General features: G+C 31.9%; 17 protein-coding genes across 17 annotated transcripts; 8 read left to right on the plus strand and 9 right to left on the minus strand.

Annotated features, from left to right (window-relative positions):
* Positions 1-13: 13 nt before the first annotated feature.
* On the minus strand, positions 14-4,763 carry TpMuguga_03g02160 (OST-HTH Associated domain protein). The gene is made up of 4 exons (XM_757827.2): positions 4,563-4,763; positions 4,238-4,342; positions 1,149-4,201; positions 14-1,019 (listed from the first exon to the last, which is right to left on the minus strand). The coding sequence occupies exons 3-4, from the start codon at positions 2,683-2,685 to the stop codon at positions 40-42; spliced, it is 2,517 nt and encodes an 838-aa protein (XP_762920.2). The 5' UTR covers positions 2,686-4,201; positions 4,238-4,342; positions 4,563-4,763; the 3' UTR covers positions 14-39.
* On the plus strand, positions 3,639-5,215 carry TpMuguga_03g00798 (MAC/Perforin domain protein; the record flags this gene model as incomplete). Its single annotated transcript, XM_757829.2, has 5 exons — positions 3,639-3,871; positions 3,919-4,066; positions 4,126-4,322; positions 4,402-4,589; positions 4,648-5,215. The coding sequence occupies exons 2-5, from the start codon at positions 3,946-3,948 to the stop codon at positions 5,213-5,215; spliced, it is 1,074 nt and encodes a 357-aa protein (XP_762922.1). The 5' UTR covers positions 3,639-3,871; positions 3,919-3,945.
* A 202-nt stretch (positions 5,216-5,417) lies between these two features.
* On the plus strand, positions 5,418-7,464 carry TpMuguga_03g02040 (MAC/Perforin domain protein). The gene is made up of 10 exons (XM_061305818.1): positions 5,418-5,434; positions 5,468-5,637; positions 5,680-6,112; positions 6,155-6,570; positions 6,611-6,762; positions 6,791-6,914; positions 6,944-7,031; positions 7,063-7,142; positions 7,172-7,247; positions 7,278-7,464. The coding sequence occupies exons 1-10, from the start codon at positions 5,419-5,421 to the stop codon at positions 7,409-7,411; spliced, it is 1,689 nt and encodes a 562-aa protein (XP_061162072.1). The 5' UTR covers position 5,418; the 3' UTR covers positions 7,412-7,464.
* Positions 7,465-7,593: 129 nt separating this feature from the next.
* Positions 7,594-8,891, plus strand: TpMuguga_03g00801 (MAC/Perforin domain protein). Its single transcript, XM_061305784.1, has 6 exons — positions 7,594-7,639; positions 7,690-7,889; positions 7,937-8,148; positions 8,181-8,365; positions 8,418-8,789; positions 8,820-8,891. Exons 2-6 carry the CDS (start codon positions 7,794-7,796, stop codon positions 8,855-8,857), a joined length of 903 nt encoding a protein of 300 aa, XP_061160918.1. The 5' UTR covers positions 7,594-7,639; positions 7,690-7,793; the 3' UTR covers positions 8,858-8,891.
* On the plus strand, positions 8,859-10,414 carry coq2 (UbiA prenyltransferase family protein). Its single transcript, XM_757833.2, has 6 exons — positions 8,859-9,442; positions 9,497-9,563; positions 9,598-9,712; positions 9,746-9,900; positions 9,947-10,034; positions 10,112-10,414. Exons 1-6 carry the CDS (start codon positions 8,896-8,898, stop codon positions 10,319-10,321), a joined length of 1,182 nt encoding a protein of 393 aa, XP_762926.1. The 5' UTR covers positions 8,859-8,895; the 3' UTR covers positions 10,322-10,414.
* TpMuguga_03g02025 (putative integral membrane protein) lies at positions 10,275-11,453 on the minus strand. The gene is made up of 2 exons (XM_061305817.1): positions 10,473-11,453; positions 10,275-10,366 (listed from the first exon to the last, which is right to left on the minus strand). Exons 1-2 carry the CDS (start codon positions 10,969-10,971, stop codon positions 10,359-10,361), a joined length of 507 nt encoding a protein of 168 aa, XP_061162073.1. The 5' UTR covers positions 10,972-11,453; the 3' UTR covers positions 10,275-10,358.
* TpMuguga_03g00803 (uncharacterized protein) lies at positions 10,502-11,368 on the plus strand. The gene has a single exon (XM_757834.2). The coding sequence runs from the start codon at positions 10,601-10,603 to the stop codon at positions 11,354-11,356; it is 756 nt and encodes a 251-aa protein (XP_762927.2). The 5' UTR covers positions 10,502-10,600; the 3' UTR covers positions 11,357-11,368.
* A 55-nt stretch (positions 11,454-11,508) lies between the features above and the next one.
* Sec11c (signal peptidase I) lies at positions 11,509-12,183 on the plus strand. The gene is made up of 2 exons (XM_757835.2): positions 11,510-11,682; positions 11,762-12,183. Exons 1-2 carry the CDS (start codon positions 11,532-11,534, stop codon positions 12,160-12,162), a joined length of 552 nt encoding a protein of 183 aa, XP_762928.1. The 5' UTR covers positions 11,510-11,531; the 3' UTR covers positions 12,163-12,183.
* A 17-nt stretch (positions 12,184-12,200) lies between these two features.
* On the minus strand, positions 12,201-13,812 carry TpMuguga_03g00805 (uncharacterized protein; the record flags this gene model as incomplete). Its single annotated transcript, XM_061305785.1, has 11 exons — positions 12,201-12,342; positions 12,372-12,575; positions 12,660-12,941; positions 13,009-13,092; positions 13,126-13,255; positions 13,287-13,316; positions 13,362-13,441; positions 13,474-13,510; positions 13,543-13,578; positions 13,612-13,671; positions 13,756-13,812. 11 exons carry the CDS (start codon positions 13,810-13,812, stop codon positions 12,224-12,226), a joined length of 1,119 nt encoding a protein of 372 aa, XP_061160919.1. The 3' UTR covers positions 12,201-12,223.
* A 57-nt stretch (positions 13,813-13,869) lies between these two features.
* Positions 13,870-14,308, minus strand: TpMuguga_03g00806 (uncharacterized protein; the record flags this gene model as incomplete). The annotated part of the gene is made up of 4 exons (XM_757837.2): positions 13,870-13,912; positions 13,945-14,011; positions 14,084-14,162; positions 14,196-14,308. 4 exons carry the CDS (start codon positions 14,306-14,308, stop codon positions 13,887-13,889), a joined length of 285 nt encoding a protein of 94 aa, XP_762930.2. The 3' UTR covers positions 13,870-13,886.
* An 88-nt stretch (positions 14,309-14,396) lies between these two features.
* TpMuguga_03g00807 (putative integral membrane protein) lies at positions 14,397-14,731 on the plus strand. The gene has a single exon (XM_757838.2). The coding sequence runs from the start codon at positions 14,448-14,450 to the stop codon at positions 14,712-14,714; it is 267 nt and encodes an 88-aa protein (XP_762931.1). The 5' UTR covers positions 14,397-14,447; the 3' UTR covers positions 14,715-14,731.
* A 23-nt stretch (positions 14,732-14,754) lies between these two features.
* samm50 (Sorting and assembly machinery component 50-like protein) lies at positions 14,755-16,785 on the minus strand. Its single transcript, XM_757839.2, has 12 exons — positions 16,548-16,785; positions 16,421-16,509; positions 16,188-16,340; positions 16,032-16,124; positions 15,815-15,979; positions 15,725-15,783; positions 15,580-15,694; positions 15,463-15,546; positions 15,259-15,415; positions 15,093-15,219; positions 14,967-15,022; positions 14,755-14,936 (listed from the first exon to the last, which is right to left on the minus strand). The coding sequence occupies exons 1-12, from the start codon at positions 16,630-16,632 to the stop codon at positions 14,761-14,763; spliced, it is 1,359 nt and encodes a 452-aa protein (XP_762932.1). The 5' UTR covers positions 16,633-16,785; the 3' UTR covers positions 14,755-14,760.
* Positions 16,762-17,852, minus strand: PAB2 (Proteasome subunit alpha type-2-B). Its single transcript, XM_757840.2, has 4 exons — positions 17,654-17,852; positions 17,364-17,545; positions 17,166-17,299; positions 16,762-17,071 (listed from the first exon to the last, which is right to left on the minus strand). The coding sequence occupies exons 1-4, from the start codon at positions 17,763-17,765 to the stop codon at positions 16,777-16,779; spliced, it is 723 nt and encodes a 240-aa protein (XP_762933.1). The 5' UTR covers positions 17,766-17,852; the 3' UTR covers positions 16,762-16,776.
* Positions 17,853-17,885: 33 nt separating this feature from the next.
* Positions 17,886-19,098, minus strand: TpMuguga_03g00810 (MAC/Perforin domain protein; the record flags this gene model as incomplete). The annotated part of the gene is made up of 5 exons (XM_757841.1): positions 17,886-18,256; positions 18,288-18,460; positions 18,517-18,719; positions 18,768-18,958; positions 18,990-19,098. The coding sequence occupies 5 exons, from the start codon at positions 19,096-19,098 to the stop codon at positions 17,886-17,888; spliced, it is 1,047 nt and encodes a 348-aa protein (XP_762934.1).
* Positions 19,099-19,322: 224 nt separating this feature from the next.
* Positions 19,323-22,131, plus strand: TpMuguga_03g00811 (uncharacterized protein). The gene has a single exon (XM_757842.2). It carries the CDS (start codon positions 19,458-19,460, stop codon positions 21,471-21,473), a length of 2,016 nt encoding a protein of 671 aa, XP_762935.1. The 5' UTR covers positions 19,323-19,457; the 3' UTR covers positions 21,474-22,131.
* Positions 21,475-22,067, minus strand: TpMuguga_03g00812 (uncharacterized protein; the record flags this gene model as incomplete). The annotated part of the gene is made up of 3 exons (XM_061305786.1): positions 21,475-21,596; positions 21,626-21,918; positions 21,976-22,067. 3 exons carry the CDS (start codon positions 22,065-22,067, stop codon positions 21,493-21,495), a joined length of 489 nt encoding a protein of 162 aa, XP_061160920.1. The 3' UTR covers positions 21,475-21,492.
* A 361-nt stretch (positions 22,132-22,492) lies between the features above and the next one.
* Positions 22,493-26,000, minus strand: TpMuguga_03g02110 (uncharacterized protein). The gene is made up of 20 exons (XM_061305825.1): positions 25,833-26,000; positions 25,509-25,777; positions 25,411-25,472; positions 25,326-25,381; positions 24,980-25,294; positions 24,726-24,855; positions 24,580-24,667; positions 24,458-24,524; positions 24,344-24,424; positions 24,202-24,279; positions 23,970-24,172; positions 23,893-23,939; positions 23,677-23,833; positions 23,496-23,567; positions 23,411-23,467; positions 23,243-23,353; positions 23,125-23,213; positions 23,009-23,081; positions 22,872-22,955; positions 22,493-22,795 (listed from the first exon to the last, which is right to left on the minus strand). The coding sequence occupies exons 1-20, from the start codon at positions 25,945-25,947 to the stop codon at positions 22,577-22,579; spliced, it is 2,373 nt and encodes a 790-aa protein (XP_061162074.1). The 5' UTR covers positions 25,948-26,000; the 3' UTR covers positions 22,493-22,576.
* Positions 26,001-26,038: the final 38 nt, after the last annotated feature.

Consider the following 26,038-nt stretch of genomic DNA (forward strand, 5'->3'; position numbering starts at 1 on the left):
ATAATTAACAGGGTACAAGTAGAGATAAATTAGAAAAAATTATTCAAGATAGTCCTTAATAGAATCTTGGACGACTTGGGGTAGAGTATCGTATTCAAGTTTCCACAAGCAAGTGCACTCTTTGCTCTTATATCCCTTGCTCCCGCTCTTGCTATGCTTGTTGCAGATGTTATAGTACTGATCATAGTAGTCTGTGAGTGGTGTGGGAAACTTTAGAGGGTCAAACCGGAGCTTTGACTGCTTGAAAATCTTACACCCAGAGGGGATTGGGTATTGAATATGTTGGATGTGGGTCCTATGAGGAGAGTCAACTGGTACAAACAAATGATAATTTTGGCTAAACAAGTCAGACAAGAGAAGATTTTGGAGTTTTCTGTATCCAAAAGATAGTGGATTAAGTTCCCTGTTAAACTGGAGCATAAATTGTTGTTTAAGCTGGGCTAGAACCAGGCCGTTTTTCCTGTTATCCACGAGCAGAGAAACGATTTTAAGCACCTCGTTTATGCAAGTACAAACTGGATATCTTGACTTTTTAAGCTTTGGAAACAACTCCTGGGCAGTTTTTTCACAAGCTGAAACCGGCAATAAAATCCGCTGAGTGTATACGAAGATTCCAGAGTATATGGCCAGCTGCACCAGGTGAACCACCTCACCAAGTCTCATGTCCCTGAAGGCTTCAACTTCATTCTTTAGTCTTTCTGCGAAAGCATATCTGCCTCCGTTAAAGTCCTTGTCGTCCTTAACCTTATCATTATTGTTAGTCAGAATTGATGAGGCGAAGATGTTCAGCTGGCGCCAGTAGTAATCGTCGTAGCTGTTGATGGTGGAGTGAGTATCCACAAAGCCTTTAAAGTCACTTGGTTCCTTAATCAAGTAAACCACCCAGCCCATCTCACCTTTAACCCTCAGCTCAATGTTCAGCTTCACTGTGTTCTTGCAGTGGAGGGACACATAGGCAACCTCAGCTGCACTCCAAAAGTTGTCACAAATCGATCTCTTCATCTGATTTGCCACATCGCCTACAAATTTATGAAAGAATTTTCAATATTAAATACTAAATTATTACTAATTAATTAAATACTAAATTATTACTAATTAATTAAATACTAAATTATTACTAATTAATATTATAGTGAATGAATTAATACCTAGGTAAGGTTTAATGCCTTCCCTGTATAAGAATTGTACTGACTCAATCAAGCACTTTTCGAGGTTAGTAAAAAAGTTCATGAGGGCAAGTTTGTTACTTTGAAGACTTGTGATAATGTGTTTTAGCCAAGTGTTTTCAATTTGGGGAAGTAAATTGCCGTTACTTGTTCTGATCCAGCTGAGACCACCTCTTCTCTCGGCTATTCCAATCATCCCTTGGTGAATGTCTTCTCTGTAGTACAACTGCTGCCGTATGTACTGCTCAGTGATCATTTGTTCAGTATCATACTGTTCCCTCCTGTCATATTGATCTTTTCTCTCATAAGGGTCCCTCCTTTCGAAGCCATCCCTTATCTGCAGATCTCTTTTATCCATAGCATCCCTCCTTGTGGCGTTGTTAACGATTAATTGTTGTAGTTTTTCAATAAGCTTGTCATTCTTAATGGTTTCCGGTCTTTTAAAGTATTTCAACCTATTGTCAAATTTAAACATCCTCTCATCAGGTTTTGTTCTTTTGTAGCCAATTTGAGCGTCATAGCACATACGATCAGTCACCAAAGCTGTTTCTGCAGTGTTATACCTGCTAAACTCCCTTCCATCCAGTTCTATACCAGTTTTAACCTCCGCATTAGGGAACATTTCACCAACATTGTCAGCCCTGAAGGTGTTTTCCCTAAATGTGCTGGCGTTGGTGCTAGCCTTACTTTCGGGTATTATGTTAGCCCTGTTGTTGGCTATAATCTCCTTAATGATCTTGGAAATGTCAACATTATCCAGTTCTACCTTTTTTTCTGTGCTTTTTTCTTCAGTAGTGGAGTTGATTACCTGAGATGCAGGCTCATCCTGTTTTTCAGTACTGGAATCAGATACCTTGGTTTCTGGTGAAACATCCTTATCGGGTGTGTTGGTGTTGGTAACAATAGTATTGTTGAGTTTTTTATCAGCTGCATTGCAATCTGGCACCTTAGTTTCAGGCACATTCTGTTTATCAGCATTGGAATTGACTGCCTTGGTTTCAGGCATGTTATTTTTATCAGAGTTATCTTTTGAGGAGTTGGTAGTACTAATATTGGACCTATTGTGGGTAGTATTAGTGGCATAACTCTTCTTTTCAGAGTTAACTCTTTTAAAGGTTGAATTACTCTTCTTGTCAGTACTATTCTCCTTTAAAGAGTGGGTAGTATTCTCCTTATTTAGTGTATTACTCTTAACTGCATTGGTTAGCTTAATTTCAGGTGTGTTGTTACTCTTCGCATCAGTATTGTTTACATTAGCATTAGTGTTATATACATTAGTATTAGTGTTACATACATTAGTATTAGCAGTGTTCACCTTAATTTCAGGTGAAATGTTATTCATTTGATTGTGTTGCGGACTATCATGGTCAACTACATTAACAGTATTATCCTTGTCAACTGTGTTACTAGTGTTAACAGTATTATGAACATTGCTGGGTGTGTAACGAGAATTCTTAAGTGTGTTGTGAGAGTTCTTATGTGTATTAATCTTCTGTGTATCAAGATTCTTAGGATCCATTTTTGACTCCTGTTTTAATAAAAATGTTTCATTTTTAGTTTAATCTAGAGTTTGAAATCTACTGCATTCAATAGGTCAAAATCTGTACAGAACGATAAAAGCAGAGGAATATTTTATACTAACGGGCGGAATCCCTTCCAAAGAGTTTTAAGGGTAATATATTACAGGTTAGTTCAGTTTACCAGAACTAGCGGGAATTTTTATTATTTTACAAAAATTTTAACAGGTAAATTTCTTCAACTTAGAATCTACAAATAAACATATTCTTAATAAGAATAATATTAATGTGTAATAATAAATAACACTTTTGAAATATTTAAAAAATGTACAAGGCAAAGTTTCTCAATCTTCCACAACAATCCACTCTAAAACAGCAACACCCACAAAAACTAACATACCTACACATTTGAAGAAAACACGTCACAAAAACACCTTTTTAGACGACAATTTTTTACGAAACATAAAATAAATAAAATGAACTAACCTTTTCAGAAATTCTATTGTCTAAATCGTTCCTTATTCTGAGAATCCTCGGCGCCTTATTGAACGGAAAATTTTTAATCTATTTAATAGAATAAACTTAGTAAAACTATCAAAACCAATATCCTTATTTAAACTTCAATTATTTGATTTTTATTTTTGAAAATTTTCCGAAATTTAATTGATCAGATCAATTTCCAAAAAAATATACTCGATAATACTTTCTTATTTATTTTTAAACGTTAACATCTTATTCAGTTATTGAAAATAATAGAAAATTCTAATTTTAAACAAATTAATGTCCAATGTGTGTGCTTGAATCTTCAGAAAAGATTTTATGTTTAGAGAAAGATCCTCTGATTCGTTTAAAAGACAATTAAATGTAATATTATTGGTAGGATTATCCTTGAATTTTAATCAGATTGTGGTTTTGGGGCAATTTTAAATTTATTTTTATTTTTATTAGGAAAGTTGCCTAATCCTTTTAACCTTGTTAGTAAATAACTTGTGCTAAAATTGCAAATATTAAAGTCTAAATCGCTTTGAATACAAAATGGGAGTGAATTAAAGATTAAGAATAAAAACAGCATATAATTATTCAACCGAGCTGTGTGTCGAAGTCAACAATTAATAGAGGAATTGACTAGTTCAGACTCTGGCAAAAGTGGCCAGGTGCCTCTATGATTATAAAAAAATGGGAAAAAAGGTATAAAAAAGTTAAATTTTACAAATTTAAACTGACACAAATTTTAGATCTAAAAATTCGATTCCACTACACAAATGGTAATAAACATAGTAGGACTCATTTCAACATTCTTATACATTAACACCATTTTTGCCCAAAAGTTAAATCCTTTTATTTATAACAATCAAGATAACTCCCTTAAACTTTACGGATTAGGTAACAATTGCTTATATGTCCAAAAATAATTTTACACACATTTGTAAAAAAGTTTATAGAATATTTGGGACTTGGTTATAACATAAAAGAATCTTCGCCTTTTGGAAATGATGAAGATGACCCAATTGACTTGGCCTACAAAGAACCCGTTATTTCATTTGAGAACGCTACCAGTTTAGTTGGAAAAGGAGCCGAAATCAATTTACCACTTGGCGTATGGATCCGAAATGAATCACTCTGTTATAGAACTTCTTCGGTACTCTTCTATACTTAATCCTACAATTAATCATATATTATAGCATGAAATATTTTATAAAATGCGTATAAAGTCATAGGTGATAAAGTCAGAAGGTGAAAAGGTTGACTCTAGGATATTTACCGAGGATATAAAGATAAATATGGTAAATTATGAACATAAACTCGAAAATAAGAGCTTGAACAAATTATTAACAAAAAATAACCTAAGTATTAAAAAAATTAACTGCTCAATACATACCAGTGGAATGATTATCTCATATCAGTGGTATTTTTGCTTTATTTAGACTCAGTGGGTAAATTTAATGATTAAATAAACGTTATAGGAAACTTAAAAAATCAATTTCAATACTTTTGAATGACATACAAAATAAGCTGGTCAAAGACTCTGGACACACATCGAATAGTAATCCACAAAAAAATCAAAAAAATATCGAGAAAGATTGGTACAATATATTTAATACTTATGGTACTCATGTGTTGACGAAGATAACATTAGGGGGTAAGATAATAGAGATAAATGCCGTCGAAGGAGGTCAAAATATCACCGAAAATACTAGCATATTCGGAAGTAAACTCGATATAAACTTTTTTAAGATGAGCTTAAATTCTAATTCTAAAGACAAGTTGCACGATTTGGACAAAAATAAGAGCGAAAAAATTATCATTTTAGGAGGTAACGCCATGACTACGGATAGAAAAACGACTAATAATAATGGAGAAATAAATTATGACAAAAAATTGGATAAACAAAAATGGGTTGAAACGATTAAGTATAATCCTGTGCCAATTAAATTTGAACTGACTCCACTCTCGTATTTTATTTATCAAAATTTTTCCGATGAAAATTTAGTCAACTCATTTCATTATTTTCTTAAACAGTATTTGAATTAATTTCATGACACTTTTATATATAAATATTGAATCATTCGAGTACATAATTTTTTGGACGAGTATCTTTTAGTTTTGTATTAATAATGTATAATTTTTTTATTATATTTACCTTTTTATTTAATAAAAATTCCGTAACTGCTAACCCACTACTCAATCAAAAAGAGGGTAATGAGTTAAATTTAATATTTAACCATTACAGCGGAATGATTAATAACCTAGGTTAGAAATAACAGTTATAATGTGCACGTTTAGAGTATCTCGGTAGCGGATACAGTTTTGACAGTCTGGAACAAAGAGTTAATAATTTTAAGGCCCCAATTGTTGAAACGAACAGAACAGTATTTGGGGGTAATTTGTTAAAAGAACAAAATTACGATTTGATTAATGTACAAAATCAATTTATATGTGATATTTCAACTGAGGTATTATCCATTTAATATACATACACTTGTACATGTGTATAGGAGTTGAATATAGAAAATGAAGATGAACTTGAAAGAAGATTATTCACACACGTTAACGATAAATACGAGGATTCATATAGCGGATATAATAACGATGAGTATACGCACGACGACATGTTACATAACCTGAATAAACACAACAAATTACTTATTAAGTCCTACAAATGTATAGTATATAAGGCTAATTTAACATCTTTAAATTTTTTAAAAAACAAAAATAATGACGAAATTGGGCTAAATTTTAATGGCATGCTCATTTTGAACGTGTTGAAAAAGCTTAATAAAAATTGTAATTCTGAATTTGATAATCAAAAATGCCCTATTTCTATGTTCAGGAATGACCCGTTTGATGCCAACTGTATCAGATGTATAATGCCCTGGATGGAATTTTTTAAAGACTATGGGACCTTTATGACAAAAGAAATAACCATGGGTATTTTTAGTCATTTTATATTTATTATAACTATTAACTTAGGCGGAGTGATTAACAAATTTTATAACATAAAAAAGTATGAGGGGAGTATGCGTAAGGAATATAAAAAGAAAACAATTAAGCAATCAAGTACCTTTTTCCATCTTTCTAAGAGCAGGAGTGAGAGCCTTAATGAAAAGAAATCCGGTGAAACAAACAAAGAGGAACTTGAGGAACTTTATACACTAACAATTGGTCCTGAACCACCTGGAAATGTATCGAATTCAAAAGTAATATCAGATTGGCTAGAAAAGGTCGTCCACAATCCAACTCCAATCGATTTAGAACTTGTTCCAATAAAACAAATTATACCCGAAAAGTATTTAAAAATCTATGAAAATGCCTTAAAATATTATCAAGAATTAAATAACATTAAGGATTTAAATAGCGTCAACGCTGTTAATAGTGTAATTAACACGGTTAGTTTACAATTATTCTACATAGTTTATTAATGAACAGTTGAGGAGAGGAAATGCAGTGGTGAGAACAATGAATGAGGATATAAAGAATGTAAAGGTATGTGGTTCTGATGACAAGGTAATGTTTGGGTTTTGTATGTCACTGGGGAAGAACGGTGATTTAAAACAAGTCCAACTCTTGAGCAACAGGATGTAAGTTTTGACTCAATTAAATCTTTAGAAACGTGTGTTTGTTTACAAAAACTGTATCGAGAGTATTAACCTGGTCAATGTGTGCTCACTATAATGAACAAATAAGTGACTTTAAACAACTAATTTTAAGGCCAAATTATTACCTATTCAAGGTAACCTCTGTGCATTAGATTTGTTTTAGGAACTGAGATGTCCAAGAAATATGAAGATTTTTCTTGGGATAAAGATTAGCGTTAAGGAGCCAATTGCAATTGAGTTGTGCCAATCAAGTACTTTTAAACTTTGTTTAACAATTGTTAGAAGAGTCATCATGTACTGGTAGCGAAAGACCCAATGAATTTGTATGGGTTTTATGTGTTCCTCAAACTGCAAATACAGCGGTATTTTCAGACCACAAAGTCATGATTAGTTAGTGAAAAGTTTAATAAAAACTGGAGAAAAACATGTTGAAAATGGATGTCCAAACAAATACAAAATGTTATACGGTAAATTACAATTATAATTACAATGTTTAGGACTTAAATTTCTTTTTTCTGGTGATGAAGTTGGATTAAAGCTGGAAAGTTGTAATAAATTTTACAACAAATGTGATATTAACTGTAATCATTGCACATTTGTAGCTTCAATTATTACTTGCTCACTAATTTAATATTATATACCTCTTAATAAGTGGTACTTAATATGTTATACACTGAGTCTATTCCTTATAATAAATTAGATAATATAAAATGATAATTTATGTGTATTTATTTATATTAACGGCTTTTTGTGCTATAAAAATAGACGAAGGATCCAAGAATGGTAATGTTACTCTATAACTAATCCTTATTAGATGTAATTAAGAAGATTAACAAGAACAAAAAGATCCCTTCATTAGGTTGGGTTTTATAAGTCCAATTTGATAATCTGATATTATAATTTGTTTAGAATATCTTGGCTGTGGATATGATATTCTGTTTGGAAATCCTCTGAGTGACCCTGACCTTTTAGTGGATCCAGGGTTCAGAGACCCTATAATCTCATATTCAATCATGTTCAAGAAGGAAAAATTATTCAAGAAAATCTCATACTCAAACATAACAAATGCCTGGATAAGACCCCTCATCGAGTGTAAACGCTCCAACTCAGTAACCTTTCAATATTAAATATAGTTAACAAATACATTAGTGTGTAGAGATCAGTGGTTGATAGTATGGAGAAGTATAAAGATATAATATCAGTGGATAGTGACATTGGAGTATCAAGTATAGATGAAAGTGCAAAGTTTAGTTTATCGACAAATTACTCTGAAATTAGCGATTTACTAAAGAATAACGATAATAAACTTTATGTTGATAAATCCTACTGTTTCCTACTAGAAGCTGCTCTACCAATACATAACTCATTGTAAATATATATAAAATTAATTTATTCATCAGAAAGATGACCAGATCGTTTGCAACTGCAATGAGTAAATTGACTAGAGATTTTAAAAAACATACAAAAGACTGTAATGCTATAAAATACTCAATAAATAAAAATAACAAAGATTGTAAGGAGATAAAAAACTGGATGGAGCTCTTTGATCAATTTGGAACTCACTTTTCATATAATATTAAACTAGGTACAAATTATTCACACATATATTAATCTTGTGTGTATTGGGTTATGTATAGGCGGCCGTATTACGTTTATAACACAGGAAGAAGGGTCGAAAGATGAAAGGGGGAATGAAAAGTCAGTAGATGTTGGAGTTGGAGGTAAATTTGAAAAGGATAATAAAGGTGTTGGAATTGAAGGAAATGTTAAATTTGTTTTTGGTAATAAAAGAGGTGAAAGTAAAAATCTTTCCTTTAAGTATACGAATATTCTGGGAGGTTTACCTGTAAGTGATATTAGTAAGGAATCTGAGTATGTTAAATGGATCAAAAGTGTGTATAAATATCCAATGCCAATCAGGACGCAATTTGCTCCGATTTCAAAAATTTTCAAGTCTAAAGCTCTCAAAGACTCATATGATGAAGCTTTTAGATTCTATTTAAACACAAGTATGATAATAATTATGTAAATTTCTATAGAAGGCATTTCAACAACACATGGGGAACAACAAAAATAAGATATTAATAATTCCACAATTTTATAATCTTAACTATAATGTTTAGTCGTAGAATATTGTTTAATGTTAGTAATATAAAAAATTCTTTGGAATCCACAGTTATTTACAGGTCATTTGTTCCAAAGCTTAGTAAAGACACATTTGGGTATAATTTTATCAACAAACTCTACATAACTACTCTTAAAAATGATAAAATTATCTCTAACAATAAAAGTCCAACTGATATAATAAATAATACTCTGAACCATTCCCTGTTAACTGGTAGATACATTACAATAAATAATGCAGTTTCGAAGGATAATGGACTGTATGATAAAATAATATCATGCGGAAGGCTCATGAGGGTTCACACCCTAATGCCAGTTGTAATTTTCGCTCTCCCAGCCATGTGGAGTGCCGCTTTAGCTTTACCACCAGTTGTTACCTTTTTAGAGCTTAAGAAAATCGCACTTTTATGTTTGGGTGCTTTTTCCGCTAGATCCGCTGGCTGTTGTGTAAATGATCTTGCAGATAGAAATTTTGATAAGTTAGTACAACGTACTAAAATCAGACCCTTAGCCTCAGGCTCAATAAACACAACAGAAGGTATTTGACTTCTTACATATTTCTAACATAACAAATTGGTATAATACTCTTTAGCACTGATCACTTTAATGTTTAATTCAACGATTGCTTTGACAATTTTGTATCAATTTGATCCTACAACGTATTTTTATACCCAGTTTTACACATTTTCACAGTATCGGTTTGGGACTATTAACTGGTGTGACTTGTTCAATTTACCCCTTCATGAAAAGATATATTAAATATCCTCAGCTTATTCTGGGTCTTTCTTCCAGTATAGGAACACTAATGGTATATTTTTACCACTTTAATATCTTCATTTAGGCTTGGACAGCCATAAGTGGTAATCCATTAACAATGGCTCCACTTTGTATATATTTAACATCTTCACTGTGGTCGCTAATTTATGACACTGTTTACGCTCACCAGGATAAAAATGATGATATCAAATTAGGTCTGGGCTCATTAGCAATTGAATGGTACAATAACTTATACTCATACCATTTTGTACAATTGTATGTTTAGGGGTGATAAAACTAAAAAAATGTGTAATATCGTGGCCTACAATATGTCAATTCTAATGGCCACCTGTGGTTATCTAGCTCATCTTACCGTATCTTACTACTAACTATTTAGCTGACTGTATACCTATATATAACATTGTAGAGTATAATGTGTAAAATTGTGTAGGATTTATTCTATGTGTCTGTGGTAATATCGCATTTATGGATGTTGAGGGAGATTAAAAAGGTCGATTTGAGTGATCCAGCAAATTGTCTGCTATTTTTCAAAAAAACAACAATTTACGGGGGATTATTGTTACTTGGAATTATTTTAGGCAAACCTGAGCTTAAATTTGACTTCAAATCAGAAAAATCCCTGGAATCCACAGCTTCGTAATTTTCTCACAAAAATTCTCAGATCTTTAAATTTTTTGTCAAATTTCTGTAAATGTATCAGTTTTATAAATTTTAATAATATATAAAAATGATTGGGTTACATAATATATGTATTTTATTAACATTTGTGAGAAGTGTGTTAAGTGTGTTACCAGGTGTATATGGTGATGAGACGGAATCAAGTAGACCAATATATGCAAACATAAGGAGACCAAATACAAATAGAATTGGTAGACCTAGATTAGGACATAGCAGAGGATTTTTAAATGTAAGACCACCAATGGCGCCAAAACCAGTGGATCTACCTCCACCTCCACCGCCAATTAGCGTTCCATCCGTAGAACAGTACCAAATGGACGGAGAAATGGATCTACCACCGCCACCGCCACCGATTAGAACAACATCATTAGGACAAAGACCAATGGTAATGAGGCCAGTAGATGCACCTCCACCTCCACCGATTAGAACAACATCATTGGGACAGTACCAAATGAGCGGTATCCCAGCAAAACCACAACGTGGAATTTCAAGAGATTTTGATGACTTAATTGACGGATTTGCAGATGACGAAGATGAAGACGATGATGATGATGATGAAATAATAAGGTGTAAAGTGGAAGCAAAAAGACCATACTCAGTATCGCCAACCATAACAGTTACTGGAATTCGTGATAGATTTAACGCCTTGTTGATAGGTTATGACACTCACATGGACGAAAGAAGAGCTAACAAGGCAAGTTTGTATGGCTGGAGTAGTCCTAAAACTCCTTCCAGCAGTGGAGTTGCAAAGTTTGATTTTGACCTTGATTATGTATCAATTCTACCTCAGGGTGGAATCCCCTTGAGTTACTGCGCCTTAATCTTTGTACCTCCCGTAGTACCAAAATTCGACACCCAAAGCGTATTTGCAAAGCCAGCAATGAGTTTGGCAAGATTCATAGCCTCAGAGGAACACCTTGTAAAAGCCCTTAAGAAGAAAAATAAAAGGGTAACATCATGTTGTTTCGTCGCTTATCCGATGGTAGCAAAAAGATAATTTTTTACCAACACATACACATATTATTAATATATTTTACTAAATAAATTATTAAATATATTATTAAATGAATTTATAACTGTAAAACAATGATAAAAATTAAATGTGTTGGAGAAAAAGAATCTTATGGGAGAAAGGTAATGTATTGGGTTTAGAATAAATAATTTTAACCAAAATGGACGCCATTAAGGAAGAATTTTATAAAACTCGAAATGAGTTCAGAATTTTTAAAAAGAGACCGTTGGAATCTATTGAATATATCCTCTCAATATCTTCCATGATCTTTGTGGCACTCATGTTCTGGAAAATCGCTATTCTTCTCACGGGTTCCACTTTATCTAGTTATATCATCCAATATATATTAATTCTAGCTATAACTCTATGTCATGTTATATGTATGTTTAGGAACGGATTCCCCTGTGGTTGTAGTCTTGAGTGGAAGTATGGAACCAGCGTTTTACAGAGGAGATATATTATTTTTAATGAAAAAGAATGAGATAAACTCGGGAGATATCGTAGTTTTTAAACTTGAGGACAGGGAGATACCGATTGTCCACAGGGCTATCACTTTACACCAGGATAAGGATAACTTATACGTACTTACAAAGGGTGATAATAATAGAGTCAATGACAGAGGCCTTTATCCCCGTAATAAGAACTGGCTAAATGACAAAGATCTAATTGGAACAATTCTTCTAAAAGTTCCAAAGGTTGGAATTCTCAGCATTTATCTCAATGAAGTTCCTGGCGTAAAACACGCAGTCGTTTGTATAGTCGTTCTTCTAATGCTTTCCGGCAAAGGTTAATATTACTCCACACATACACAATATACATATGCAATACTATTTATTAAGGTGTTAGGTTCTATTAAGTTAGAGTGGCTTGTAGTCTATTGATTTTTTTGATATTTTTAGAGTAATCAATTTCCTTAAGTTCATCTTTAGTCTTGTTTTTGACACTGGAACTAACATTTACAGCTCCACTTTCTAAAATAAATTATAGAAAAACACCTTACCATGAATAACTGGTCCGTTTAGCATGAATTTCTTCTTGTTTTCAGTAATAATGTTCTCAGATTCACCGAACTTAGGCCACGGAATTTGACAAAAAGAGGACCATTTCCTCTTTTCCTCCTCAGATTTGAACACCTTTTTACTCCTACAGTCGTCGTCCTCATTTAAATACAATGGCACACAGCTTTTATTTATATAATTCCAGTCTAAACTTTATTTATACTAATGTTATTGGTATATAACTCTGTAGAGAACTGAGTAAACTGTGTAGCTGAGTAAAAAGAAGAAACGTTGTGGACAAGGTTTATTCCAGTCGTAATCATCATTTTCTATACAAGGGAAGTTGGCAATTGGGCATTTCGACTCAAACATTACTTTGTTCTCATAACTTAACCGATTCAAGTCTATAATTCTATACTCTGGATTATTCTTTTTCTGGTCTTGTAAAATGGTATTGGAATTATTGTGGGAGTCAGTAGTACTTAGTCCAATTAAGTCAGAATAAACTTTATAGCATAACTCATTGTATGTCGGACTCATACATATGCCATTGCGATTATTTGTCCAGTTATCTAAAGATTTTTCACACATATTAATACTATAATAATTATAACTGAGAAGTGACTGTGTAAAGAATACTTGGACATTTGTTGTAATCTCGTTTGCAGTCATTAGAACATTCAAATGCGATGTCACATGCCCTTAGATACTCCAATTTCATCTCTAAAAAATATTAACATAAACTCATATCATTACTCTGAGTGTAGTGTGTGAAGTAAAACTTCTTATCACAGGAACCTTTATAAGAAGTCGGAGCGGAACAGGATCCATTCGACTCCTTAATCCAGTCCAGAGGACAATCTTCAAAAACAAATGAGCAGTTTCTCTAAAATAACTTTAAATTCATAGTAAATTACTATGCAAGGCCATTTAGTTCCACACGACTCCTAAAAATCAATTCAACAGTTATCTATAATATAGTAATTGGGTACCGCCCATATGCGTTTAGATTCCTTGGAAAAATCAGTGAAATCAACAATGGAATTACAAGGTCCAATGTAAGATGAAGGGTCTGGAAATTGAATTAATCATGAATAAAAGTACCTGGAACACATAAATAATTGTCTGAACCCTTGGATTTCTAAATCTGGTAAGCAAAATGTTGTTAATTACCTCTTTAACAAAGGATAGTGGACATGTTTGGTTATACTAAATTATTAATTTATCATAAATTAAACGTACATTTCGATCAGAATCTGCACATTCCTCGTTTTTATTTTCATTTTTACAAGGCCAACTTGCCTAAAAACAATTTAACACAATCTCAATTTATAATCAGAGTGAATAAAATTTGTAAATATGTGTAATAAATGTGTAAAAGGCTACTTGGCATGAATTTGACCAGTTAATTTTCTCTTCAGGTGTGTAAGATTCAAATGACATAACAGTTTTACAAACGCCTTTATAAGAAGCTGTGGCTTTACAAAGTTCACCAACTTTCTAATCATCTGTGTAGATCACGTAAAAATTACCTCCCAACCCTCTGTAAAATTGTTATCTATGGTGTTAAATTACCTGGACAAGGCTCCGAAAAATCAGGAATACATTTCCCCGTTATACTCTTCACTTCACCCGCATGTTCCTACATTATATATGTAAATAACATGATTAAGTATCAAATGTGTAAGGAAATTGTATGAATAAAGTTGGATACGGCAGCGGTTCTTAATAAATCAGTTCCAAGTTCTGTGATATTTTCCGGTTTGGGAACATGTTCAAATGTTTCAAATGCCCTAAAAAAGATAATTTAATTAATAATTTGTTACTCTTGAAGGCTGTGTATATTTGGTATTTCTATACCAAATTTATCCTCAGATTTGCATATTATTAAAGAAATTGATAAATAAATCCATAAATCAATAAAATCTCTAATATACATAAGAATGTGTGAATTAATTTAATATATTTTAAACAAAGAATCATAACATCAGTCCCCATCACAAATTCATCTAATTCTTTATTCTAAACTCATTTACTCCACTTAAAATTATTTGATTTATATAATAAAAATTTCTATTATGAAAAATTATATAAGATTTAGTAGCTTATTTAAAAGAGGTTTAATTTTTCAGAATCGTGGATTTGCCACTAAATCAACAGCCTATGATCCTAAGATTGTAAATGAAGCTATAAATCCTAGGCCAGGAAGACTATTTAAATCAACACCGCTTTTATTCCTCTTGGCTGTATCAATGCTTACAGTACCAGTGGTAGTAACTTATTACGATAATAAAGATTTTGAAAAGGAAATGGAACGAAGAAAGCAACCGGGCGTTACTTACTAATCTTATAACACTATTTACACGGTAAATATATTAATATATTTGTTGGTTATGAGATTGAGTGTTTGAATCTGAGTCCTAATTGAAAGTTTGAGATGTTGTCAGTGGGTGAGTATAGAATTGGTTTAGCATAAAAAGCTTCAATCCAGCAACCATTTGACAAGTTTAAACTTAATCCACCACCAATCGACATTCTCATATCATTTATCAATTGATTATAAAAAACTAAATCACTAAATTACTGTGTTGACTTACATAATTTGTTATTATTCGATAAAGATCCGATATTAACAAAGCTGAATACCATCGGCCTGAATAATGAATTAAGAAAAGGGAAATTGGGAAAAAGGAAACTAGTGAAATAGTGAAATAGTGAAATACTTTGGTAAATTTAATAGTTTAAAAGGGTAATATAATGACAATTGCATGTTTGTATAGTAGTCTCCGCCCAAGTGGTCCACTTTATTAATCCATTCTTCACTCTCAGTAGTTCCACTTTTAACAAATCCTACACAAAAAATAATTTACAAGGGAGAACATTCAATACCATAATCGTAGGGTCCTAGGCCTTGAAATGAGAAGCCGCGAAATGCTAAATGGGATCCTGACGGACCAGAAAAGTTAAACTTTTCCAACAAATTATTACTCTTGTTATAATTCCCAAAATTATACAAATATCCAAATCCAACATTCATATTGATTATCTACAAAAGTATCAACGTGTGTGACGGTGTAAACTGTGTAGTAATACCAATTGTTGGAATAACAATTTTGAGAATGATAAGTTATAATTAAGCTTAAAAAAGAGACAATCTCCTCCAGGCAATCCCGTTTCCTACGAAATTAATTATGAAATTTGGCGGGATACAATTTTAATTTGTGTTAAATGGCCTTGTGTGGGTACACCGTCACCAGTTGTGTTATCATGTTTATAAACGTATGAGAGTGAGTTTTTGAGTGAACAGCCACTGTTCCTCAAGACCCTAGGAAATTATTACTATAACAATTCCTACATTTCAGACGATTTCATTCTGTTGTTGTAAACTGGATAAATGTCTCTGATGCACGATTCCTAATAATTAATTTAGGTTTTATGAGTTTACCCATGTGAAATTATGTTTTTGATTTAGGCTTGATAAGTTGAATTTGAAGCCCTTGATCCTATTAGTATAGGAACAATACTTTTTTAAATCATTGTAAGAGGTAAACACTGAAAATAAACCAGTAAATTTATCCAATAACGGCAATCTCGGGATAAAATAACTCCCCTAACAAAAAATTAACATTGTAACTAATTGTATATATTGTGTAGGAAGGTACTGTAAGTTCATTATTTCCTGTTCCTGCGGTATTAGCACTTAAAGTTAGAGTATTTGATGAGCCAAAAAGTCCCGGAATCTCACCCTTAAGCTCCTAATACACTATGTACCAATGTATACATAACTAGAAATTCCTAATAAATAGTATGAGAAGTACAATTCCGGCTTTGGTTTTTGAGTTAACATTGGCTCCAACGGTGTAAAACGCAGGTTTCTCCTCAAATGTAAATACAACATCAACGTCTCCTTCCTGATTACCTCGGAGCACATTCGTAGTCAAACCCTTAAAAACACCAAGTCTATCAAGGGACTACAGATACAAATATTATACTGGAATAATAATGGAATTATATGGGAAAAGTGGAATCTTAAAAATAGTATGAGAAATACTTGATGTGTTTGTTGTAGTTGAGTCAGAAGTTCGCCCAAATTTTTAGAATCTTGAAGTTTTTCAATATCTTTCGCAATTGTTGAATATTCTAAATTAAATTTTATCTGTAAATAATGGAGAACAAACTTATTTTAGTTAGTCCTTTGGCAAAAACTCGGACATTTCCTAAATTTTTGGAAACGTCCAAATTGTAAACCTTTTCTTCCGTCATTTTAAATTTTCAAACAAGACAATTTTACATTAAAATATAAATATTATACATCTCAGTTATACACAAGTAATAACACAAATCCAGAGTTATCAATATTACAAGGTTAAACGCATTGTAAAATAAAAAATATAATTGAATAAAAAATTATTGAACTTCGTTTAAATAATCTTCGATCATTTCTGGTGGTAGGATTTTAAACTTTTTATCAGGTCCCACTACTCCAATTTCGATATTTTCAGAGGTTAGCTCTCCTTCAAAACCTTCCTTCAGAGTTAAAATCGCAATGTGAATTGCATCCTCAAGTTCTAAATCCGGGTGATATCTTTTCTCCAGAAATGTGTTATTATTTTGCATTCTGTTCCCTATAGCAGTGGCCTTCCAACCGAAAAAAGCACCCGAAGGATCTATTTGATACAATTGTGGCCCATCGTCATCATACCTACAACCATATTAAGCATTTGCTGTGTGACTATAGTAACAAATGATTAGTTAACTATGAAATGAATAAATAGTAGGGGAGATGTGTAAGATACGATGCAAGTAGGAGTGAGATTCCAAAGGGCCGAACACCGCCTGAATGTGTAAACTCTTGCATAATTGATGCTACGTCCTTCACTAGTTGTGCGCCTGGGATATCATCGCCATACATAGCCTTATACTTCATAGCCTATAATACCATTACATACCTTATAAACTATGTAATATCTGTATACGTATGGTAATATCTGAACTGTGTTATCTACCTCTTTTCTCCCTTTTTTGAGGACAACTCTGAAGTCTGCTGGCATGCCAGCGGCTACTGCGCCGATATGATCTGCGAAAAAGTCAATTTTATTAAGTGAATCGCTTTCAATTAAGGTGGAAGGCTGTTTCTTCTCAGCGGCTATGACAACACCATTCGTCGCCTTAATTCCTGAAATTAATCAATACATCCCGAAATAAATCTTTTATTAAATTATAAATTATGAATAAAATTAGGTAAAATTGTGTGAAATAAGTGTAAAATTGTATTAATTGGTACCAAGAGTTGGAGCGCCTTTGGCGACACCATTTAAGGCGTATTCGATTTGAACAAGTTTGCCAGATGGACTAAAAGTAGTTAAGGAAAAACTATACTCGCCATCGTCTGCCATTTTAATTATTAAACTGAATCAACACGTTGTGGTGATTACCAACACATTTTACAAATAAATTTTATTAAATTATTTTTATTAATAAAATTATCCAAAAAATCAATTTATGTGAAATTATTATCAGTTGTTTAATTTTTTGATTCCTGAGATTTGTTCGTAATATTCCACTGCTTTCATGTAAGTTTCATGTTTTTCAGGGAAGAACATTGAAAGTTCTGAGAATCTGGCCTTGATTGGCATTGGTCTTTTATCGATAGTTTTGACCCATTTCGAGAACATTTTCGGGTCAATTTGCTCCAGATTATTAACAAATGAACCGCCAATTACCCATAAATGTTTCTTTATCTTATTACCCTTGATTCTTCTCCTGAATATCTCACTAAACTCACTACTGGCTTCACCCGTTCTCTTAGCCTTGGTGTTCTTAATATCGCTATCCCTCGCTTGTAAATTAATATTTACCACTGATTCCATGTTAATAAATTTGCCGCCTAATAAATTGATGTGTCAATAGTATTTTACCTGTCATAGCATAAGTTGTTATGTGAGTTCCATAGGTTTTGAAGAGATTAATCCAAATTCTTAAATTTTTACACGACTCCAGCTCAGTTATAAATATGTCAATTGGACATTCTGTACTTTCAACAGTATTTGGTAACTTCCCTACCATCTCAACAAACTCCCCTCTCAACTCTCTATAACATATTATTTGTATAATTAATATATTTTGTAGTAATTTCTACTGGGTTACCCGTGGAATGGTGTGATTAAACCGCTTTCATAGAGACTGCAGTAGCATTTGACAATTTTAAACTTGCTCTTGTTAAATGTGATATCATTTAAGCCTAGGCCTTTAGAATTACGATTCCATAGTTCTTCACTAAATGGACTGTCCAGACTAAAATCATTAAACAATTCCCTCACCAAATCACTACCCCTCTCAATATCCCTGGGCTAACACATTGATCAACTGTGTATATAATTATATAATGTTGTGTTTACTTCATAATTTTGAGTACAGTTGTTGGATTTTCTGACCCAGATGCCGTTATTTCTCTTAATTATTATGTTACCAATATCCCGTGTAATGTAAGGCTGGACAATAATGGGTGATCTGAACCCGAATGTGTTCAAGTCATTGAAACTGTCCAGAGGATTACCCTCAACTAAATCAAACCCGAATCCAACATGACCTAAAAATATACCAATCTATAATTTAAATACTGTTTAAATAGTCTGTTCTCTGGGTATTGTTGTGGTAATTTTCAGGTAATATTACACAGAAACATCTGGTATAGACTGTAAATAGTATGAAGAATAGTGTAGTATACATTATGTATAGGAATTAGGTAACAGTAAATACTAATTTAGTATAGTTAATGGCATTTTGGATCTTTTGAGAATAAAGGTATAATTATGAGTCTAGTATTATTAATTTGTTATTTTTAATAAAAATTAAAATATTTAAAAGGCCAAAATATTAATTTATTTTATTAAATTTAATTATTGTGTAAATGTGTATGATGTTGTGAATTTTAAATAATATTTTCCAGAATATTTTACAATATGTGTAGTATAAAGTTATTTTATTTTATATGTTTTATTTGAATGTAGTTGAGTTGGTTTAATTTGATATGGAACAGGGCTGTAATATAGTTTTCTTGTTATTCAGAAGATTCTTGACTGAAGGTTATGAAATTACCTTTTCTTTTAAACTCAGTTTCACGCAGTGTGAGTTTAAAGGAAGTAGAAACTGTTTTTAGCAAATTTTTAAAAGTTCTTCCAACCTTGGATGGGAATACCATATCACACTGTATAAATATTTTATCAAAGAAGGAGATAAATCAGCCGAAATTCCTCTGGCTTAAGACTGCAGAGATTCTCACTGACTCAGACAATAAATCAAATCACAACTCAATCCTCTCAAGGCTCGAAGTTAAGGATGTTTGTATTATATTAAACTCATTTGCCAAGGTTAATTTCCTTAACCTTAAACTCATAGAAACAGGAACAAGTATAATAATTAGGCAAATTAGGAACATACACACTAGGGATCTTTGTAACGTTATTCACTCATTAGGGAAACTTAACCAGCATTCTACCCTGTCCGCAGTTATAAATAAACTCTTTAAGCCTAAGAATAACAAGATAAATAACATAAATTCAGTGTTAAAAGTGATAAGTAATTGTAATGAAAAGGACTTTTCAATGTTACTTCGAGTGTTAATGTTAAACTCTGAGAATTTGGATTTCGATTCTGTGACTAAGAAATTGCTTAACTCATTGACTGATAAATATGACAGCCTGAGTGACCAGACACTTGCCATACTGGCAAACTCTGTCGCTCAGTATGGCAAGGATGAAAACGGAACATTGTCAGTCCTGGCTCCAATTATAACTTTGAGACTTAGAAGAGGAAATTTCACTCCTCAGTGCATTGCTCAAATCTCAAATGGCTTTGCTAAACTTAATTTTCGTGATTTTGAACTTTTTTCAGCACTTGCTCAGAGAGTTTTAATGAACCCCCAGGAGTTTCCTCCAAGATGTTTAGCCAACCTTTTAAACGGATTTAGCAAATTAAACATATTCAATGAACAATTGTTCACTAAGTTAATTCCTCAGTTTGAATCTAATCTCAGTTTGATGACTCCACAGTGTATTGGTAACACCGTCAACGCCTACAGCAAATTCTCATCTCAATTGAATTTAAATTTGTTATTCAGTTTTTTCAATAAAATGATCCTGGAACTGCTGAATTTCAACACCTTTGACTCGTTTATAGGTCAAAACTACGCCAATATTCTCTCTGGGATCACTAAGCTCTATACAGAATTCCTTAGATCTCACAACTCTCAGTCTAATTATACTAATGAAACATATGAACTATGTAATAAAATGTTAATGGCATTGATAAAAAAGTTGTATGTGCCGATGCTGGAGAAGTTTGAGGAGTTTAACCATTTGGATGTTCTGATGATTTTTAACTCTATGGCCAGATTCAGAATATGTGACAATAATTTAATTGGAAAATTATTATCAAAGTTAAAGTTATTTATGCAAAATTATAAGATCTTTGAGCTGATTAATATTGTGAATGGTTGTTCGAAATTTTATACCACAGATCTAAAAACTTATTTTCCAGATTCAAATTTAAATACCTCACTAACCCAATCCACTCTCAATACAACTATAAATCACGCTAATAAATTCAATACCCGTGACCTTTATAATACCCTTGACCTTAATAATACAGTTGAGAATAATAATACAGTTGACAGCACTAAGTCAGTTGACGTCGCTAAATTTGAATTGAAAGATGTTAGTACTATTTCTGGTATCTGCAATATTATTTGCACTAGTGATGTTGTTGATAAAGTTTTAATCCTGGATTATTACAAGCATTTTATGGATCATCTGATTAAGCTATTGAGGGGCAAATCCCTAAGCTATAATCACATTAGGCTTGTTTTCAACTCTTTAACAACATTCAACATGCATAACAAAGATTACAATGAAGTATTGAGTAAAGTTTTGGTGGATTCAGAGCTGGATAAGAATGAGGAAAGAGTAATTAAAACCTTCTCGTCAGTTGTGGATTATTACTATGGAATTAACCAAAAAATGCCAAATCACCTGGAAAAATACATTCTATCACATCTGAACACTTGTACTATCAATTGTATAAGTAGTAACACACCAATTTACTAAATAGTTCAAGGTTATAAGATTAAATAACATCATTAATATTTGTGATGTTGATTAAAACGTCTTCGTATTCGTTTAATATTTGTAACTCGTCGGAGTCGGAGGGAATTCCAATGACGTTAACAACTACATTGAATGTGTTATTTCTAACTTACACTTGTATTTACGCTTTATTTCATCCCTAAGCCTGTGGTATTCACTGGATCTAGACTCCCAACCATATCTTATTATTACATCAGATCCGTTAGAGATGTATTTAGTTATGGGATCTGAACTATTTACTAGTGAATAACGAGTTCTGTTAATCAGTTGGTGAGGAAATTTGTTATGAATTTTCGGGAAAACGAATTTCCGAAACTTGAAGAACGGAGGTTTCCTTGCGATTCGCCTAAATCCATACTCATGCGGTATGAATTTAGGTAAATTCCAAACATGTTTACCATCAAATCTGATAATAACATTAGAATAATATATTTATTAGTAATGTGTTAATGTGTGAAAATACCGTTTGAAAATTAAAGTATCCTTCCACTGTTTAAAGCTGGTGATTGTGGTTTTATTTCTAATTTGGATTAAAGAATAAGATTTTATCAGCATTAAAAAAAATAATTTGATGTTTATGTGTGGTGGATTTTTTATCATTATTAATGTTTTTTGTAAAGTATTCCTATAAACTTGTTACTAATATTCATAGAATAAATTCATGTAATTTTAACAATATTAATAGAATAAACTTACATAAATTTGATTTAGTGGATGGGATAAATTTTGGTGATAAAAGATACTTCATGAATTCCTTGTTTAAAAATGACAAAAATTACGAAAAAAGGGACTTAAATTATGTTAAAAATAACATTTTCAAGTATTACACAAAAAAGGAAGTGATTACGCTTTTTTTACAGCCCCTTGTTGTTATTATTATTTACATACTTTCACTCTGGCACATTTTCAAATACACTTGTAACATCAAAGACGTAACAACTTAATTATCACTCATTAAATGACGTAAATTATTGTTTAGATTAACGATTTTATAAAGAAAATTAAGTGGATTAAGGAATAATTTTTTAACTTTTCTACACAAATATTCATTTTATTATGTTTATTCATTGTCCTATGGTCATGAATCGTAATTTTTGAGTGATTTTGTTCACGAGTTTGATTTTGAACTGGATTATAATGTCAATGTTGTTGGTTAACTCTTGTAAAATGTCCTCAATTTTCAGCTCCTTCATCAGCAGACAGTTGGGAATATAATTTGATAATTTCAACAACAACTCCATTATATTTATCACATAATCATTGTCATTCACATATCTCATGTTCTGCATCCGTACATAATGTCAAGTATGTTGACTATGTAAATAGCGTAAATTAAGTATAGAAATAGTTTGTTGGTACTGGTAGTAGGATTGGTATTAACTCTTGTCCGATTTTGACTGACAGTTTCCGATTCGAAATTAACTTTTTTATACAAAATAATATCTAAATCATTGTTACTAAGGTCTTAAGTGTGAAAATAATTAACTAAGAGTTACATGATTGAATTGGTGCACGGTGCCTTTGAGATTAATATACGCATATAACATTGTATCAAGTATATACTCAATCCTACATCAATATTACTATATATAATAAAACTGTGTAAAAATACTTGTAATCCGTGGGTATGGAATTGGAATTTGAAATTTGTCCTACGATCCCACCGACATGCGATATCACATTTACATTATCAATATTCATCTAAAGATAAATAATGGAGTTGCTGTTACTTGTATGACTTTGGTGATGTTGTTTATAATTCCGTTGTTGACCACAGGGTGTTGAGCTAATTTGGTCAGATTTAGCATTAACTTCAATGATAACATTACGATCTCATTGTTCTAAGAATTATTAACAGTTAATAAGTTATTTAGAGTGACTGAGATAACTGTTGTTACGTGGTGTAATGACAATTTGTTTAAAACGCTCATAATTCCATTATTGATCATTAATTCCTAAATAACATAACTCAATAATTATTACTTTGCAAGAGATATTGTGGAACGTAAAATTCACCAACAACGACAATGACAACGTCATTATATTCTCACTATTCTAAAAAATATTATTACCATGTAAACGATATTGTCTAAATAATTGTGTGTAAATAATTGTGTGTAAATAATTGTGTGTAAATGATAATAATGGTGTAAATGCGTGTTACGGTGAGTTTGAGTATGTTGATGACAGGAATGAGTAATGGAGTGTAGACTTCGTCTAGTGGTAGTGGCAACTGGTTCAAATTATATATCAAGCGCTTTATCAAATTCTCGTCATTGTATCTCTCAAATATTACACATAACAATTTTATATACGCAGCCCTAAAAGTACAAGTGTATGTAGCTGGAATAGTAGAAAAAATAGACTAGTAGGGAAATACTCTGTTTTGATTAGTTTGGAGTTGAAAAGGCCTTCTTCAATTAGTCTCTGAATAATTAATAATAATATTTGATATACTGATGTGGTATAAAAGTTGAAGGTGAGATTGTCCCAATTAAGTCCAGGTTCATTATCATTGTAATATTTTAACACTTGATCAATTGTGTTGTGATTATACTTTAAATTAAAGTCTACGGATCGGAAATGCATTAAAAAGTATAAAATTTTCACAACTCTTTCATTAGCATTTCGGACAATCATATTCAACAAATTTGTATCACCTAAAATTATAAACTCAGTTATAAATTACTTGAGATGAAATTGTCTATTGTGAAGGTTATAAAATCAGCCAGCTTCATCACGAACTTATTCTCATCCACAAGTCCCACTATGAAAAATAGTATTTTAGCCAAAAATATAAATTTTTAGTAAAACGAGTGTAAATAGTGTACTCTGTTGTAATGAGAGAATTTGTGAGATGTATTCCATGGGCTCGTCAGAGATAATTTCATCAGTCAGCTTATACACCAGGTCTACAAATATTACACAATTATTTAATTTGTTACTCGTATTGATTGGTAGTAATCTTAACAATGAGACGATAAATGATTTCACAATTTTAAAGTAACTTATCTACACCAGTGTCAGCTTTTATCAAGTTTAAAGCGATAAATTGTGTGAAATATACGTGGAGTTTATAGTTTAGGAGTAGTTCCTTGTAATAATTGAAACTTATGTCCAATCTGTCAATCCTCATCCTTATCAAATTCTTGTCACTAAAACACATTAACACTAGTGTAAAATTATGTAACTAGTGTTAATACTATTGGATACATGAAGAAAGTGTTGTTTGGAGCGGTTACGGAGTTTACGATGGTGTTGAATTCGTTGAATAAATTCAAATTATTCATTAATTTAAATGTTACTTCCACGTCCTGGTACTTATCAAGCAACGGTGGGATATCTAACAACACACATTAGTATACTATTTAACAACTAGTTAACTGTGTAAAGAGTAAATAACGCCCCGGAGGGAGCTAAATAATAAATGTGTGAGCGGAAGCAAGCTCCGTAACGCAGTAACTCACAAAGTCGTCTTAAGAGATAATGTGAGAGAATATAATTATTATGTTTGATAACAATGTTGTAGGATAGCCATTTGGAAATGTCACAATTGAGGTTCATTTTCTTGAAATAAAAGTCATCACGAATTATTAACGGAGTTTTATCCAGAGGATTAAACTTGTCAACGTTGATTTTATGTTGTGGTAAGTATTTTCTGGTAGTGTCGTAAATGTTATAAGTTGAATCCGTTATAGGTGTTGGATCACTGATTGTAATTGTCATGTCAACTCCTCTATCATCTTCATATCTCTTGTAATTCAAGCCATTTATCGTTGTAACTACGGAATCGAGTGATTGGGGATGAATTACCTTTGTAAGTGTGCCGTAAGAAAAGGCAGTAATCACCAATAATAACTTTTCTATACCTTAAAAATATGAAAGGGGTAAAAAATACTTGTAAAAGGGTAAAAATGAGTTTTTGGGGTCAATTTTAGGCTTCGGGATGTCCTCCGGGAGCTAAGTAAATCTTTTTACACATTGTGAATTTATTACCTGGTAGTGTTTTAAAGTGTTAAAAGTGTTTTTTGAGATTATTATATTATTAAATAACTTCGTATAGTCTGGAGTTTCAACTGTTATTTCATATACGCCAATTTCCGAATCAGCTGAATTCCCCCTAATCTCTCCGTTTAACAGATTTTGGTTGAGTTTGATTGTGATTTCAGTGCCGTGGTCATTGATGGTAATGTCACTGATTGAGGAATAATTGATCTTACCATTTTTAATCACACTCGCCAAGTCACAAGTAGTAAAATAAATGCCTAAAATTTTTAATTAAAATGTTAATTAAAATATGATTAATTTGTAGTAATTTACATTTGTCGCCGATAATAATGTAAGATTTTCGGACAGATGTGTGAATTGTTATCTTCACAAGTTCAAAATACCGAACATTATCCTCCACCAAATTAGTCAATAACCTTACATCCATTTCACATTAATTCTCATATTTCACAATAATTTTTAATATTTTACATTATATTTTAATATTTTACATTATATTTTAAAAATTCACGAAAACG

Source organism: Theileria parva, assembly GCF_000165365.1.
Source record: "Theileria parva strain Muguga chromosome 3 map unlocalized ctg_531, whole genome shotgun sequence".
Taxonomy (NCBI): domain Eukaryota; phylum Apicomplexa; class Aconoidasida; order Piroplasmida; family Theileriidae; genus Theileria; species Theileria parva.

What these genes read in the sequence shown, in the direction of transcription:
- Sec11c (XM_757835.2), top strand. Translation starts at nt 11,532, where the DNA reads ATGGACGCCATTAAGGAAGAATTTTATAAAACTCGAAATGAGTTCAGA. An exon ending in AATCGCTATTCTTCTCACGG is followed by an intron (nt 11,683 to 11,761) that starts GTTCCACTTTAT and finishes ATGTATGTTTAG; the next exon opens with GAACGGATTCCCCTGTGGTT.
- TpMuguga_03g00811 (XM_757842.2), top strand. Translation starts at nt 19,458, where the DNA reads ATGAAATTACCTTTTCTTTTAAACTCAGTTTCACGCAGTGTGAGTTTA.
- samm50 (XM_757839.2), bottom strand. Translation starts at nt 16,632, where the DNA reads ATGACGGAAGAAAAGGTTTACAATTTGGACGTTTCCAAAAATTTAGGA. An exon ending in CAAAGGACTAACTAAAATAA is followed by an intron (nt 16,510 to 16,547) that starts GTTTGTTCTCCA and finishes AATTTAATTTAG; the next exon opens with AATATTCAACAATTGCGAAA. An exon ending in AATTGTTATTCCAACAATTG is followed by an intron (nt 15,416 to 15,462) that starts GTATTACTACAC and finishes ATACTTTTGTAG; the next exon opens with ATAATCAATATGAATGTTGG.
- coq2 (XM_757833.2), top strand. Translation starts at nt 8,896, where the DNA reads ATGTTTAGTCGTAGAATATTGTTTAATGTTAGTAATATAAAAAATTCT. An exon ending in TATCAATTTGATCCTACAAC is followed by an intron (nt 9,564 to 9,597) that starts GTATTTTTATAC and finishes ACATTTTCACAG; the next exon opens with TATCGGTTTGGGACTATTAA. An exon ending in CCAGTATAGGAACACTAATG is followed by an intron (nt 9,713 to 9,745) that starts GTATATTTTTAC and finishes ATCTTCATTTAG; the next exon opens with GCTTGGACAGCCATAAGTGG.
- TpMuguga_03g02040 (XM_061305818.1), top strand. An exon ending in AATTGAGTTGTGCCAATCAA is followed by an intron (nt 7,032 to 7,062) that starts GTACTTTTAAAC and finishes AACAATTGTTAG; the next exon opens with AAGAGTCATCATGTACTGGT. An exon ending in CAAATACAAAATGTTATACG is followed by an intron (nt 7,248 to 7,277) that starts GTAAATTACAAT and finishes TACAATGTTTAG; the next exon opens with GACTTAAATTTCTTTTTTCT.
- TpMuguga_03g02160 (XM_757827.2), bottom strand. Translation starts at nt 2,685, where the DNA reads ATGGATCCTAAGAATCTTGATACACAGAAGATTAATACACATAAGAAC. An exon ending in AGGCATTAAACCTTACCTAG is followed by an intron (nt 1,020 to 1,148) that starts GTATTAATTCAT and finishes ATAAATTTGTAG; the next exon opens with GCGATGTGGCAAATCAGATG.
- TpMuguga_03g02110 (XM_061305825.1), bottom strand. Translation starts at nt 25,947, where the DNA reads ATGGATGTAAGGTTATTGACTAATTTGGTGGAGGATAATGTTCGGTAT. An exon ending in TCCTAAACTATAAACTCCAC is followed by an intron (nt 24,525 to 24,579) that starts GTATATTTCACA and finishes ACACTGGTGTAG; the next exon opens with ATAAGTTACTTTAAAATTGT. An exon ending in TAATACCAATCCTACTACCA is followed by an intron (nt 22,796 to 22,871) that starts GTACCAACAAAC and finishes GTACGGATGCAG; the next exon opens with AACATGAGATATGTGAATGA.
- TpMuguga_03g02025 (XM_061305817.1), bottom strand. Translation starts at nt 10,971, where the DNA reads ATGGTTGGCGATACTGAGTATGGTCTTTTTGCTTCCACTTTACACCTT.
- PAB2 (XM_757840.2), bottom strand. Translation starts at nt 17,765, where the DNA reads ATGGCAGACGATGGCGAGTATAGTTTTTCCTTAACTACTTTTAGTCCA. An exon ending in GAAAAGAGGTAGATAACACA is followed by an intron (nt 17,300 to 17,363) that starts GTTCAGATATTA and finishes ATGGTATTATAG; the next exon opens with GCTATGAAGTATAAGGCTAT. An exon ending in ATCTCACTCCTACTTGCATC is followed by an intron (nt 17,072 to 17,165) that starts GTATCTTACACA and finishes ATATGGTTGTAG; the next exon opens with GTATGATGACGATGGGCCAC.
- TpMuguga_03g00807 (XM_757838.2), top strand. Translation starts at nt 14,448, where the DNA reads ATGAAAAATTATATAAGATTTAGTAGCTTATTTAAAAGAGGTTTAATT.
- TpMuguga_03g00803 (XM_757834.2), top strand. Translation starts at nt 10,601, where the DNA reads ATGGCGCCAAAACCAGTGGATCTACCTCCACCTCCACCGCCAATTAGC.
- TpMuguga_03g00801 (XM_061305784.1), top strand. Translation starts at nt 7,794, where the DNA reads ATGTTCAAGAAGGAAAAATTATTCAAGAAAATCTCATACTCAAACATA. An exon ending in AGTGTAAACGCTCCAACTCA is followed by an intron (nt 7,890 to 7,936) that starts GTAACCTTTCAA and finishes ATTAGTGTGTAG; the next exon opens with AGATCAGTGGTTGATAGTAT. An exon ending in TAGATTCTATTTAAACACAA is followed by an intron (nt 8,790 to 8,819) that starts GTATGATAATAA and finishes AAATTTCTATAG; the next exon opens with AAGGCATTTCAACAACACAT.